The sequence below is a fragment of the Petaurus breviceps genome, unplaced genomic scaffold (assembly GCF_028583685.1).
Source record: "Petaurus breviceps papuanus isolate PSGF00001 unplaced genomic scaffold, PetGlider_PUasm1.0 90650, whole genome shotgun sequence".
Lineage (NCBI taxonomy): Eukaryota > Metazoa > Chordata > Mammalia > Diprotodontia > Petauridae > Petaurus > Petaurus breviceps.
In genome coordinates, this window is record NW_027187299.1 from 5,692,017 (window position 1) to 5,706,449 (window position 14,433).

Here is a 14,433-nt window from a genome sequence, read left to right on the forward strand (position 1 = left end):
TCTTTTTTGGAGGAAAGAGAAGAGGCCAGTTGTTGCCTTTTCACATTTAACATGATTTATGATTTGGCAATCTATAGTAGATCTCATAAAGACAGTCTTTACATACATACACACACATATATTTACCTTCTCTTAATGATTTAAAAACCCATATTGTTTATATATTGATCTTACCTTTCATTTAAATTTAAATGATATTTAAACAGACCTCTTTGTGAGTCTGTTGGAAGTTTGAGGAAGTGGTTATTTTTCTTATCGGAGAACCCCTCAAAAGGCAAGTAGCTCACTAGATTAAAAAAAAAAAACAAACAGCATTCCAAAAGACTTAGTATGGTGATTTTAAAATATTTTTACTTTAAATTATTTTATTTCATTTAATATTTTCCAGTTACATGTAAAGGGGTGGCTAGGTAGCACAGGGAATAGAGCACCAGCCCTTGAGTCAGGAGGACCTGAGTTCAAATACAACCTCAGACAATTAACACTGGCCGTGTGACCTTGGGCAAGTCACTTAACCCCAATTGCCCTGCCTTCCCCCCTCCAAAAAGCAAAAAAAAATTAAAAAAAAATTTTTTATCAGTTTGACCCAGTTCTTTATATATTTGAGAATGAAACCTTTATCAGAGAAACTTGCTGTAAAAAATTTTCCCCCAGTTTCCTGTTTTCCCTCTAATTTTGACTGCATTAGTTTTGTTTGTGCAAAAACTTTTTAATTTCATGTAATCAAAATTATCTATTTTACTTCCCATAATCCTCTCTGTCCCTTGTTTGGTTGTAAACTCTTTCCTTATCCACAGATCTGACAGGTATATTTTTCCATGCTCCCCTAATTTACTTATGCCCTCACCCTTTACGCCTAAATAATTTTATTCATTTTGACCATATCTTGGCATATGATAGATGTTGGTCTATGCCTAGTTTCTACCAAACTACTTTACGGTTTTCCCAGCAAATTTTGTCACCTTTTTTTAAAAATAGAAAACTTACCTGCCAATATGGGAAGGAAGAAAGGAAATGGGCACTAAGCATCTGCTTTGTGCTAGGCAGTGTACTAAGCGTTTTCCAATAACTCTGCCAGATAGGTGCTACTATTATCCCCATTTTACAGTTGAGGAAACTGAGACGGCCACAGGTTAAGTGACATGTCTAGGATCACATAGCTAGTCAGTGTCTGATGCTGGATTCAAACTCAGTTCTACCTGACTCTAGGCCCAGCATTTCATCCACTGTGCCCTATAGCTACTTCAAATGTGTCTGTGTACATATACATGTACACACACATACAATATAGACCAGCTGTGTCTTTTTTTTTATGTGCAGAAAATTAACCCTATTCTTATAGGTATTTTAAACATATGGTGTGGTATAATCATAGTAGTGTAGAAATTTTTGTTTCTAGTCTAGATATTTTTTTTTTGAGTGGGAAAGGCAGGGCAATTGGGGTTAAGCGATTCTCCCAAGGTCACACAACTAGTTAAGTGTCAAGTGTCTTGAGGCCAGATTCAAACTCGGGTCCTCCTGACTCCAGGGCCAGAGCTCTATTGATTGCACCACCTATCTGCCCCTAGTCTAGAAATCTTTGTATAGAAAACTAGTTGAAGAAATTTTTTTCTAAATGCTAGCCCATATATAGTAAAAATAGGTAATTTAATTGCTGAAAGAATTTTGATGTTTTGTGTCATCTGATGATTTTCAGAATGATCTTCTGAGTTTGGGAAATAAGTTCATTTCCCTGAGTCTAAAAGATAAAACAAATTGCCAGGCATTTATTTAAAACTTTGAAGATTCTGGCCTACTGGCTTGTTTTATTTGTTCTAAATTATCAAATTGCATGTATCATTATAATTAACAGATGACAGACTAGGACTATTCTTTGACTATTAAGGGCAGATTTTTGAGCATGTGAATGGTAGGGCCTAATCTGTGGCCTCAGGCAGATTATTATGGCAGTTGTGTGGAGAATGGATTGGAGATGAGGAGAGATTGGAGTATATTTTTACTCCAGTGTACTCCAGTAAACCTGGGCATATTTCAGGAGGCAGGGAGATCCAATTAGAAGAGTATTACAATAGTCTAGCTGGGAAAAGACGAAAATTTAAATTAGAATAGTGGCCGTATGAGTGGAAAGACGGTATGTGTGAGAGATGTTGCAGAAAAACAACCTATGGGATTTGGCATCTAGGAGGTGAGGAAGAGGGAATGTCAAGGTTATAAACCTGAGTGACTGGGAGAATATCAGCAGTGTTCGGTGCCATCAACAGAAATCAGGAAGTTTGAAAGAAGACTGTATTTTGAAGGAAGTTGAGTTCTGTATTAGGTATGTTGAGGTGTTGAGACATTCAGATAAAGATGTGTATCAGTCAGAGATGTGGCAGTGGAATTTGGAGAGAGAAATTATAGTTTAATATATAGATGGTTTAGAGATGATACTCAAACTCTTGGGAATATCTGAAATCATCATGGGAAAGAATGTAGAAAAAGGAGAGGAGCCCAGGACTGAATCTTGGGAAACACTTGTGCTGAGATGATGATCCAGCAAAGGAGTCTTGAGAACGAACAATCAGATAGGTAGGAGAATCAAGAGAGTGCCATATTATGTAAGCCAAAGAAGGAGAGGGTAGCTCTGTGGAAGTGGGGAAGAATTGGTTGCTGATAACTTCAGAAAACATTGAAGAAGTCTAGGTGAATGAAACCTGAGTGTTAGGTTATTGGATTTAACATTTAAAAGAGATTATTGTTAACCATGGAGAGAATGGGCAGTGAGTTGGCACAGTGAGTGCTGGGCCTGGAGTCAGGCAGGCTCTTGAGTTCAAATATGGCCTCAAACACTTAGTAGTTGGGTGACCCTGGGCAAGTCATTTAACCCTGTTTGCCTCAGTTTCTGAGAAATGAGGAGTTGGAAATAATGAGTACAAGGAATTGAAAAGTGAGTGGAAGGTGAGAAAATGGAGCCAGTATAAAAACTAAGAATTTGGGGAAGGGAGAGGAGTAGAAATAATAGCTCGAAGGAGCTGCAAGGTTAAGTGGTTTTTGTTTTGTTTCCAGAGAAACCTAGGTATATTTGTAAGCAGTGGAGAAGGACCCTGTGTATAGGAAGAGATTGAAAAGGGTGGAGAAGAAGAAAATGATCAGAGGGAGCAAGCTCATGGAGGAGATGAGAGGGGAGGGGTTCAAGGAGGAGGGTTACCTCTTCTTTATGCTAGCAAAGAAGAATGCTGATGAAGATAAAGAGCTCTTTTAAGAGTGCAAACTAAAAGAGGGTGGAGATCACAGTGGAAAACTGGTTGACATGATTGTGTGATTTTTTCCACTAGTGTTAAGCTGCGAGGGAGCCTAATGTAGAAGGCAGATAATGGGAATGACCTAAGGTTCAAAGAGACAAGATTTAATGTTATGTAGGACCAGAGTTGGATTAGTGCCCCTAGCACAGTAGAATAATAGGATCTTTAGCTGGAAGAGACTTCTGAGGCCATCTAGTCCTACCTAATTATACAGTTGAGGAAACTGAGACCCAAAGAAATTAAATGACTTGTTACTCACATAGTAAGCTTTAGAGGTGGGATTTGCAACTAGGTTCTTTGATTACCCATCTTGTATGTACATAGATGTTTGCATGTTATCACCCCCATTAGGCTGTGAGTTTGTTGATGGCAGGGACTATTTTTGTCTTTCTTTTTAACCCCAGTACTTAGCACATAACCCGCCATGAGTAAGTGCTTAATAAATGCTTATTGACTTAACTCTGACTCCAGAGGCAAAAAAGCCTTTCCCACTTAGTTGGGACTTAGTGAGTGGCATGAAATGAACTAATTAACCATAAGATCAAGACTATAAAGGTAGGAAAGTCAAGGCAGAACAGGAAGTGATAGACAAGGAGAACATAGAGAGACCATAGGATTTAAGTGGAGTGTATAAGAGGGAGAGATGGAGGAGGAGTGGTTATTTGAGACATTTTAAAATTCAGCATCATGGAGATGGCACACATTCAAGTGATCTGCAAATAGTAATGACTTAAATGCTTACTGAGGGGCGGCGAGGTGGTGCAGTGAATAGAGAACTGGCCCTGGAGTCAGGAGGACCTGAGTTCAAATCTGGCCTCAGACACTTAAAACTAGCTGTGTAACCTTGGGCAAGTCACTTAACCCCAATTGCCCTGCTTTCCCCCTCCAAAAAAAAAAAATGCTTACTGCATTGAAGTCTTGTAGAATGTATAAAAGATAAGAGTATTTTTCCAGAGAGATCTCTGTGTAGTTTGAGAGCTCAGCAAATAGAAGTAGATCTTTGAATGATTCCTATTGAAATAAAACTCTTCTTGCATCTTGTGTGGATCAGTATCAGTCAGTCTTGTAGCCAGCCTGGACTACTTTTGTGCTATGCAGAGGACATACAACCTGTAGGATTTTTTGTTTTTTCCTTTTTTTTTTTGAGGGCAATTGGGGTTAAGTGACTTGCCCAAGTTCACACGGCTAGTTTTTGTGTTAAGTGTCTGAGGCCAGATTTGGACTCAGGTCCTCCTGACTCCAGGGCCGGTGCTCTATTTCCTGCGCCACCTAGCCACACCAAGGTTTTTTAAATCAATCACTGTAATGTTGACTTGCTTTAATTATGTTGAATAATTTTTTCTAGGTAAGTGGAGGTATTCTTCGAATTTTTCCAGAAGGCAAAGCCCAGTTTGCTGACATTGAACCCAAATTTGATAGACTGCTCTTTTTCTGGTCTGACCGACGCAACCCTCATGAAGTGCAACCAGCATTTGCTACAAGGTAGTATTCCTATAAGAAAAAACGTGTCACAGGTTTTTATAAAGCTCCCTTTGGGGGAAACCTGAATTGCTCAAATAAATAGAGTCAATTTTATGTATATCTTACTACTTTCATGCAAATTTTCCAGTCACATTTTTGTCTCCAATATCCTCTCTTTCACTGCATATATGTCTCTGCACATCTACTCATTGGTTGAGTAAAGAAAATATGATTAGGTAAAGAAGAAATGGGGGTTGCAGGCTCTCCTATCCTGCATCTCTGTCCCCTTCCATATGGTTTCCTTAAGTTTGTGGCAGATCCCCAAGTCTCCTTGTATTTTGGATCCTTTCTGCTTGGATGAAAGAGTGGAGTAAGGAAGAAGAAAGATTTAAAATAGGAGGATAAAGAAGGAATGGTGGAAACTGGAAAATAGAAGGTAAAGCTGAGGCTTGAAACTAAAGGAGTGAAAAGCAAAGATTAGGATGGAGAGGAGCAATGGCAGGTGTGGGGGTAAGGAAGGATCATAAAAATAGTGGGAATGATATTTTTTTTTTTGCTTTTTGGAGGGCAGTAGGGGTTAAGTGATTTGCCCAAGGTCACATGGCTAGTTTTTTTTTTGGTGTGTGTTAAGTGTCTGAGGCCGGACTTGAACCCAAGTCCTCCTGACTCCAGGGTGGGTGCTCTATTCACTGTGCCACCTAGCCGCCCCAGAAATGATTTTTAAAAGAAGATTGAAAGCTCTGGGTATCTGCTGAATTCTGTTCTTCTTTTCCAGAAAGGGCTTTTCTTATGGTAGTGCTCATCAGCCAGCCAGCTCCTGCATGCGATGTGCTTTGTTACCATGACAGATGCCAGCAGTATAAATACAAAAATTAAAACATTGCTTGAACAGAGCTTTGGAAGAATTCTAGAGGTCCTCATTCATGGCATTTGCACTTTAGGCATATGAACAATTATGCCAACTAGTATTAAGTTCCTATGTGGAAAAGAGAGGTGTGGAATATTAACTTTTAGTCACAACCGGTAATTAGAATATTAGAGTTACAGAGGACCTTCAGGATCATCTAGTCCAATTCCCTCTTTTTATAGATGAAGAGACTGAGGCCTGAAAAGTAGAATAATTTGAGCACATGGAGTAGTAAGTGGCAGATGTAAGCCTGTAACTCATGTCTGACTAAGTCGTGTGCATTCAATGTTTGCATCACACCATTAGTGTCTATATCATTCTCTTAAAACTTAAGATATTGGCATCAAAAATTAATTTGTTAAAAGTGGCATTGTTAATGGGAAAATTATTTTAATGGGAATAAATACACTAAGAAAATATTTGGTTTAGTCAACTTAGAGTTAAAGGTAGCCTTATAAGGTTATGAATCTTATAACACCCCAGACTTTAGTTTTTTGGCTTCTTCATGCAACTTAGAAGATACAATAAGATCAAAGGACTAGCTGCAATAGAAATAATGAAAATAGTATACAGAAATGACAGTAGTACAGCAAAAGGCTTCACCCTCAGGCCTTAGCACTTGCCACTGATGAGGACTTAGAGATTCACTGAGACCTTTGTACCTTTCTTCTGCCTGCTTTCATCCCAGATATATATAGCCCTTGTTCTGTACCAAATATTTGATCCCTTTAATACTAAACTTTGCAATGAGTGGAGTGCTAAGCACTGTATGTGATGGGGGTCAGAGAAAGGTTTGGAAAAACACTGGTGCTGGGAAATATTAGTCTGTTGCAGTCTCTTTGGAGAGATAATATATTCACACATTAAACGGTAACTAAAAATATAAGACAGTAGATGATCTTTAAGTGAGTCACAAGAACAAGTGTTGTATAATTACATAAGAGCTAAAAAAGGCCCTCTAGTCTTGCTCCTGAGAGATGTCTCCTCCAGCTGGGCTGGTCAGAAAAGCCTCCACAAAAGAGGTTGGATTCTGTGTTGTAACTTTGGACAGAGAAGAGGATCAGAGGTTTAGCTGGAAGAGACCTTAGAGGTTAGCCATTCTAATCTCATTTCACAGATGAGGTCATTGAGGCCTAAAGAGGTAAGTATCAGACTAGTATCCAAGGTCACACAGGTATTAAGTGGCACAGCCATGTTTGGAACATATCCAAATCCAGAGATCTTTTCATTTTGCCGATAGACCATTTGGGTGTTTGGTTAGCCAATATTTTAATAAGGCAGTTAAAGGAAATAGAACAGCAAAGGGAGATTAATAGTTTTGAGTAGAGGGTCAGGGTGTGGTATAGTAGAAAAAGCCCTGGCTCTGGTGTCTTTTGACCTTGGTTCAGATCCCTCCTCTGACATTTACTATAAACTTCTAATTTCATTGCTTAGGAACTCTCAGCAAGGAAGGTGGCATGCCAAGGTCACACTAGTTTTATAGATGATGAAAAGAGGAGGTGGGACTCGATGACTTTTTAGGGTTCTGTAGCTTCCCCATATATTACCAAAGTTAGTAGAACGGAAAAATCAACACTGAATTACTAAGGACCCAGAGCCCTAGGTCCTGGTCCCAGCTATGGTATTAACTCACTGTGTGTTATTGGATAAGTCACCCAAAGTCTCAGAACATGTTTCTCTGTTAAATGAAATGGTTGAATTGGATAATTTCTTAATTTTCTTTCGTTTTAGTAATTTTTATTGTATCCTAGATTTGACTCTTCCAAAGTTCAAGGGCTGCACAGTCTACTTACCTTTTCAATATTGTCTCATGCTCTTCACTCTCTACTCTTTATTTCACCCAAACTAGATTCCTTATCCCTTATATGTGCTCCATGCGTTCCTGCCTCTGACCCTTTGTCGATATGATTCTTTATGTTACAATTCCCCTGTCCCATCCCTTTTAAATTCCGACCTATCCTTTAGAGTAGAAGTGTCAAACATGCATGTACCTGAATCAGATTGAAATGTAATGGGAAAATATACTTTTTAAAGATAGTTAATATTTGGTTTTGTAAGTCAATATGTGTTAGCAAGGATCCTATGTACTATTTAGTGGTCCACTTTTCTATTTTTGAGTTTGACACCACTGCTTTAGAGCCCAGATGAAGTATCACCTCTTTTTGAAGCCTTCCCCTTTCCCATCACTTTCTTCCTGTGTCCTTTACACAATATTATATTATTTGAATTTATCATATAATATATTATTTTGTATTGTTATTTATACATCTGTCATACCCCTCTATTAAAGTTTCATGAGAGTATGGACTGTTGTTATCTCAATTTCATATTTTTTCCAATAACTAGCACAATATTCTGTATGTAATAGGAACTTAGTAAATATTTACATGGGCTAGTTTTATAGTGTTTATTAGTGCCAGTTTTCTCAATTATTGTTCTTTGCTATTCATGACCAGTGATTTGAAGCTAGTGGATAATCTTAATTTTAAATAAGAAAATTGTGTTCAGCATTTATTAGTACCTACTGTCTATAGGCCTTGTGCTTTGAGCTGGGGATACAAAAACTAAATACTCCCTACTCTTCAGTTCTGATTTTGTTTCTTACTTTTTATTTCTAAATTGTATACCTTCTTTTGTACCCTGGATATAGTGACTTTTAGTTTATTCTACATTGTTGGAAAAAGAGGTGATCTACAAAAGATAAAGTTTGCCACTTAAAAATGGCAAAACTTTATTTGAATTATTTTTATTGAAAATCTCTTTTTTATAGTTTCACATAATTTAAACTTTATTTGATTACTTGGTACTGCCACCTATTGTTGTGCTGTGTTTTAATATGGTGATGGCCTTAGGAGTTGCATTGGTACAGCAGTGGTTTTCCTCATGTTAAATGGTCTCACCCTGTGTGCTTTTTGAGTTCTCGTGCCTATTTTTTAATGGTGTTTGTCTTCTTCCGTATAGAGATGATTTAATAATATCAGTGTCAGTTCTGTCAACACCAACCTTTCCCACCTTCCTTAACTCTGGTAATTTGTTGCTTTTAATTAGTTGATCAATTAACCAATCAATAATTAATGTTTATATCAGATAAGCAAGTTTATTAAAATTATGCATCTAATAAATGAGACCCCAGGGAGTTCTCCTGTAAGTCAAGCATGTGCACATTTAATACATGGATTTAATGACATTTATTTTGGCTGTTCAGAGGACTTTTTTGCTCACATACTAGTTCCCAGTTATGTTTCTCAATGAATCAAGTTGCTGTATAAGTGGGTGTTGTGCTAATAATTTATTCTTACATAAAATACTAAAATAGTTATAGAATTATATTTTAACTATAAGATTGCTGAGGTGACATACCTCTCCCCTGCTGCCTGTCCCCAGCCTTACATTTTTTTATTACTACATATATTGCTGCATAGTTTCAATGTACTTTCATATCCATTACCTCGTTTGATCCTCATATTTTTCCTTTGTTTTAAATTTTCTTCTAGGTACGCAATTACAGTGTGGTATTTTGATGCAGATGAGAGAGCACGAGCTAAAGTAAAATATCTAACAGGTAATAATCACTTTGGGTTTGTATTAAAAAACTTATCCCTTTTCTTCTCAGTGATTTCCAAAAATAGACTGAACTGAGGCCAGAGAAAAATATTCCTCATTTTCCTGGTTTTATATTTTCTTATTTAAAAGTGGAATTCTCATGTCTATAGCAATGAGGTCTTTGGCTAATTAGAATAGCCCAGTTCTTGCTTTCAGCATTTAAATTTAAGCTTTAGATTTTGTGTTTACTACGTGTACAAAAATCAATTATTAGATTATTCTTATATTATGAAGATAAATTCTTTCAGTCTAGTCCCAAGTTCTGGGTTATTTCTCTTATATCAGTGATTCCACCCATGGCCTCTTTGCCTGCTTGTGTATATTTTAGTGGATCACTCCATTCTAATTTCAGAGAATACTTACAGAATCCTGTTCTCTTGGAGTATTAGAAACTGCATCCTAGCATGAACCTACTGGTGATATTCATACTGATCAATATTTAGCAGTTCTGATTTTCCTGCCCCTTTTATATTTTACTCAAGTCATCAGTTATAGAAACTTTGCTGTGAATTACATTTTACTAGCTTGCATTCATCCAAAAAAGGCAGAAGTTAGAGTCAGTAAATAGACTGATTTTTTTCTCCCCCATGGTATCATAGATTTAGAGTTAGAAGGGAACTTAGGAGTCACTTAGTCCATCCCCTCTCTCTCATTATATGAAGAGGCTGAGTCCAAGAGAAAGTTACTTGCCCAGCATCACACAGAGTAGGGGATGGAACTGTTATTAGAAGCTAGGGCATCTAATTCCAAATCGAGGGCTTTTGACACTACAGGAATCTTAAAGGTTCATTAATTAAGGAAGCCTAGCACTGCATTGACTGAACTTGATTATACTGCAGATAACATTCTGAGGAAGGAATAATGGTTTTTAGTTAATGATTGCAAAGTTAGGGTTTTGCTGTCATGGTGACAGGAATTAAATATAGAGAAGTAAATCCCTAGAGCCAGGTGTAATAATGTGGTTGCTTTTTTTTTTTTAACTGAGATGCTTTCTTTTTCCCCTTGCAGGTGAAAAAGGTGTGAGGGTTGAACTTAATAAACCTTCTGATTCAATTGGGAAAGATGTTTTATAGAGTCTTTGATCCAGCAACACACCTACATTGATGCTGTTTATTAACTTGTGAATTTGCATAAATGGGATAAAGGAAAATGGACAACAAATCAGCATTTTAATATGGAAACCAAAACAACATGTTTGTGTTGCATCAAAAAGAAGATTTTGACTGCTGTGGCATTGTACTGTGTGACTGACTCCAAACCTGTGACTGCTTATTTGAAGAATATAAGCAATTAAAAATGACATATACATCTGGACATAAAATAAGTGCCCTACATAGAATTTTTTCATCATTATATTTTGCCAGACCTATCATCCAGCTGAATCCAGTTCATCTCTCCCTTTTTTATATAGTCAAATTTGAATTTGGGGTAATTTTTGTATGACCAGGTACAGTTTATCAAAGTGAATTGAGTAAAAATTACAGTATTATTCTCCAAAATAGCATCAATCTATTTTTGTAAACCTCTTCATATTGTTATCCTTTGCCCTAAAAGACCTAATTTAATGATAGTTGCCAGTAACTGAAGATCACTTTAATTTTCTTTACATTTAAAGTCAGAAAAGGAGCACTTTACTTACCAGCTAAAAATCGGATTCTTTTGTAGTCATATCTTAAACTAATTTGAACTCTTAAAGATTGCTACTGTATTTTTTTACTTTGTCCTTAATTAAATTTAACAGGAAAAAAATCACTATTCTACTATCAGTTATTTTATTTTAGTTCATGTTTTACAAGTTAAATCCAAAGTGGGAAGGGCTTTATCTTTTAAGTTAAATTTAAAAAAAAGTAATAATAAAGTGACTGGCACTGAGCTTGAGGCTATATTATATCCAGGTTCTAGGCTTTGGGGACACAGCATCAAGTTCCCAAGATAAAAAAGGGCTTTCTTAGACTTTCAGATATACCCTGGAATTTCCTTTATGTTTAAAAAGAGATGTATCCATTCCTAAAACTTTTAAATTCATCCATATGTTTTCTTCCTATTAAATGCCCCATCTGATCTGCAGATCAGTAGCACCTTGATTCTGTTATATAGTATCAAGGGCAAATTATGTATACATTGAGACTGAAATGCATCATTACAGGCTTAATGTGCAATGAATTTTCAGATTCTTGTTCTGTTGAAGCATTCCCCAACCATAACACTGGCCTTTGATCAGTACTGAAAAGATGTACATTTAGTAAGAAAGTAGAAATGCTTTGCTTTTTATGTTTTGGTGTTCTTTTTTACTTTTCAGAAAAAGAGGGAATGTTACTAAATCACATAAGAGCTCCCTAAACTTCTGTTGTTTAAAGAATGAATTGGGATAGGTGTCTTGGACTTAAATATTTTCCTATGCTCATTAGCAAAGTCCACAGGGCCGTATTCTCTCTCGTAAGTTTTCTATCTCTGTCCTTGATTTCCTTTGCCAAAACAATGTGAGTGTACAGAAATATTTCTGTATATATTTCAATTTATGACAATTTTAGCATCTGTATAGTTTGTATTCAATTAGAAACCTTTTCTATGGAAAGCTCAGTAATTTTTATTAAAAGATTGCTATTGTTCATGTAAAACATGAAAAAAATTGTTTAGTGAAGCTGACATTGGGGAGTGGGGTGGGGGTAAACATTCAGTATTGTGATCTCACTTAGGAGAAGTTGCAGAAAGAATTCTAGCTTGTACTCAGAATTATTGTTGTTCTTACCAAATGTATTCCATTTTGTTCCTCTTCCCTCCCTTCTTTCCATAAATTTGACCTCAAACCTCCTCTGTAAGTGCCTCTGCCGGCCTGATCCAGGAGTGCAGTTTGTTTTGCCATCTGGTTTGGGCTGCAGTGCAGTGCATTTAGCCACAATTAAAAAGCGCTACTTTCTTTTTGGGTTTACCAGAAGTTACATTATTTTGATGGGAGGTATGTTTGAATTTTATTTTTAGATATGTGTACAGAAAAGGCTTTTAATTTGTTGAGCCCCTTTGTAATTCAAATGTATGCTTCTGCAGTTATGCAAAGTACCACATTCTAATCTCTGTGTAGTGTTTACCACACAGATTTAACACAGTGGTGTATTTTTTTTTAAGTCTGTTTCATCATTTTTATAAATCATTAGGAAAATATCCACAATTCAGGGCAGCCATATTTTCACTATCTTAGAATTTCATAGTAGTGAGACAGTTAACTTGTCACCAGGTAGGACTTTTAAAAAAATTTTCATGACCTGTTTGTGTTTAATCCTGGTTAAAGACAAACTTCATAACGCTATTTTTATTCATGATATTAACCAGCTGTAAAACACAGACGTTTATAATAGGCAAAGCATTTCAGGACTCATTTACAAATTGCCTATAGAGTCATGTAATTTAAAAATCAGTGTTTCATTATGAAAGAGCTCGCAAGTTGCTTGTAAAGCTAACCTAATTAAACAGATGTATAAAGGTTCTTGGAAAACTATATGGTGGTTTATTTTCAAAAGTCATTTTGTTGTTTTTAAAAGCCTGTGTCATACTAATGACTTTCTTGCCAGTGCACTTAATTTGATGATGCAGTTTCTAGGTGTTTTTATTGCCCATTTGGACTCAGTCCAGTTACTGGTATTACTATTTGTAAATTCATTCTCTAGTGTTTTTTTTTTTTTTGTTTTTCACATTTGAAGGTTGGATAACAGGAAATACTTTAAAGTGTAGTATATTAGTTGAAACCCACCCCATGGGATACTTCTAAGCTTTATGTTTGAAGGAAAGAGAGTCTATAGGCATAGTGTTTGGATACTTAAATGTTTGTTTTTCCTTGAGAGCAAAGTTATCCTTGGCTTTTTCACAAGATTTTTATAATTACTAGATAATATTTTTTAAAACATTTGTTTCTTGGTGTTCCATAGTGCACTATTTAAAATGAAACTACTTTAGATTCACTTACCTACTACCAAATAAGAATTAAGTTGCATGGACAAGCTGTATTTTGAAATTTATTTTCTTTATTTGAGGTATCAGTTTATATTGTGGACTCCTGAAGGACTGACTGAGTCCTTGACAAACTTTCATACTGTGAAACAGGTTTACTCCTGACATAGAGGACCTTGGGTACACTTTGAAGAACCTCTTGTTACTCAGAGAGAATTCTTTCACTGAGAATACTCTCACTATCTTATTGCTCTCATTAGATAATTAGTAATCTGGGAACTTGAATGTTGAACACCCTCCTTCCCACAACTTCCTTTAGAAATATACTGATTCACAAGACTCAAAACATCAACAACTTTATAAGTTAAGGGAAACAAATAGAATACACATCACCAAGACCTAAGAAAATAGTAATGCCCCTGAGTAACCCTCCCATTAGAGGCCTGTGTGGTCTGTTTCTTAGGTGCGCTTAAGGAGATTCTAACAGGGGTTTCTCGGCACTTGTCCGTCTTCATTGGGTTTCCTTCTCTTCTCTGAAAGTTGTTTCTTTTTCTGTAGCCCATGCCTCTTCAGGTTCTTCCCTTAGCAGCAGATGTCTTAAGTTCCTGATGTCCATTGTAGATCCCGTGCCACCTTGTATTATTCAGCCTCCAGCCCAGGCTGCTTGTAGCTTTCCTCTGCTCCCGAGTAGTGGCTTCTGTTCCCTTTCCCAGAGGACTAGCACACGTGTTCCACAATTCCTGGAAGCCTGTGTCACAGCTCAAAAAACGCACACTTCTGTTTCTGAAACTTTTTATCATATTGGTTCTGCACCTGACCTTACCCATGAGAGAGCTTCAAAGGATTCAGGGGATCCCACTTCCCTCAGTTCTGTGGTGGTTCAGAATGACTTGTCACCACTTGATGTTTCCTGCACTCCTTCTTTTCCAAGTCACCCACCAAGGGGGCTAGAGGCTTGGAAGAGCATCATTATCTGTTTTCCAGTTGTCTGTCTCACCAGGACTACTCCTGGATCCTCTGGATTAGGTTATTCAGATTAATGGGGACTGTTTCCTAAAATGTTTAGAGGGAAAAGGGGATACACTTGCTCCTCTGGTGCCAGTATGCACTGGAGAGGAAAAAAAACTTGGGGTCCCTGCTGTATATATGCACTTTCCTAGTGAACCTTCATTTTCACTTGATTTTTTTTAAAACTCCTTTGTAGGGGCAGCTAGATGGCACAGTGAATAGAGCACTGGC

At 36.8% G+C, this 14,433-nt stretch overlaps 1 protein-coding gene across 1 annotated transcript in view; it reads left to right on the top strand.

Moving 5' to 3' along the window:
• The window catches only part of EGLN1 (egl-9 family hypoxia inducible factor 1), a 74,973-nt gene extending 62,231 nt beyond the window's left edge, over positions 1-12,742 (top strand). Inside the window, exons 3-5 of the mRNA XM_069064875.1 lie at positions 4,627-4,763; positions 9,144-9,211; positions 10,261-12,742. Of these exons, the coding sequence (XP_068920976.1) occupies positions 4,627-4,763; positions 9,144-9,211; positions 10,261-10,325 (270 nt within the window). The 3' untranslated portion in view covers positions 10,326-12,742. The remainder of the gene's footprint in view (positions 1-4,626; positions 4,764-9,143; positions 9,212-10,260) is intronic.
• The last annotated feature ends 1,691 nt before the right edge of the window (positions 12,743-14,433 follow it).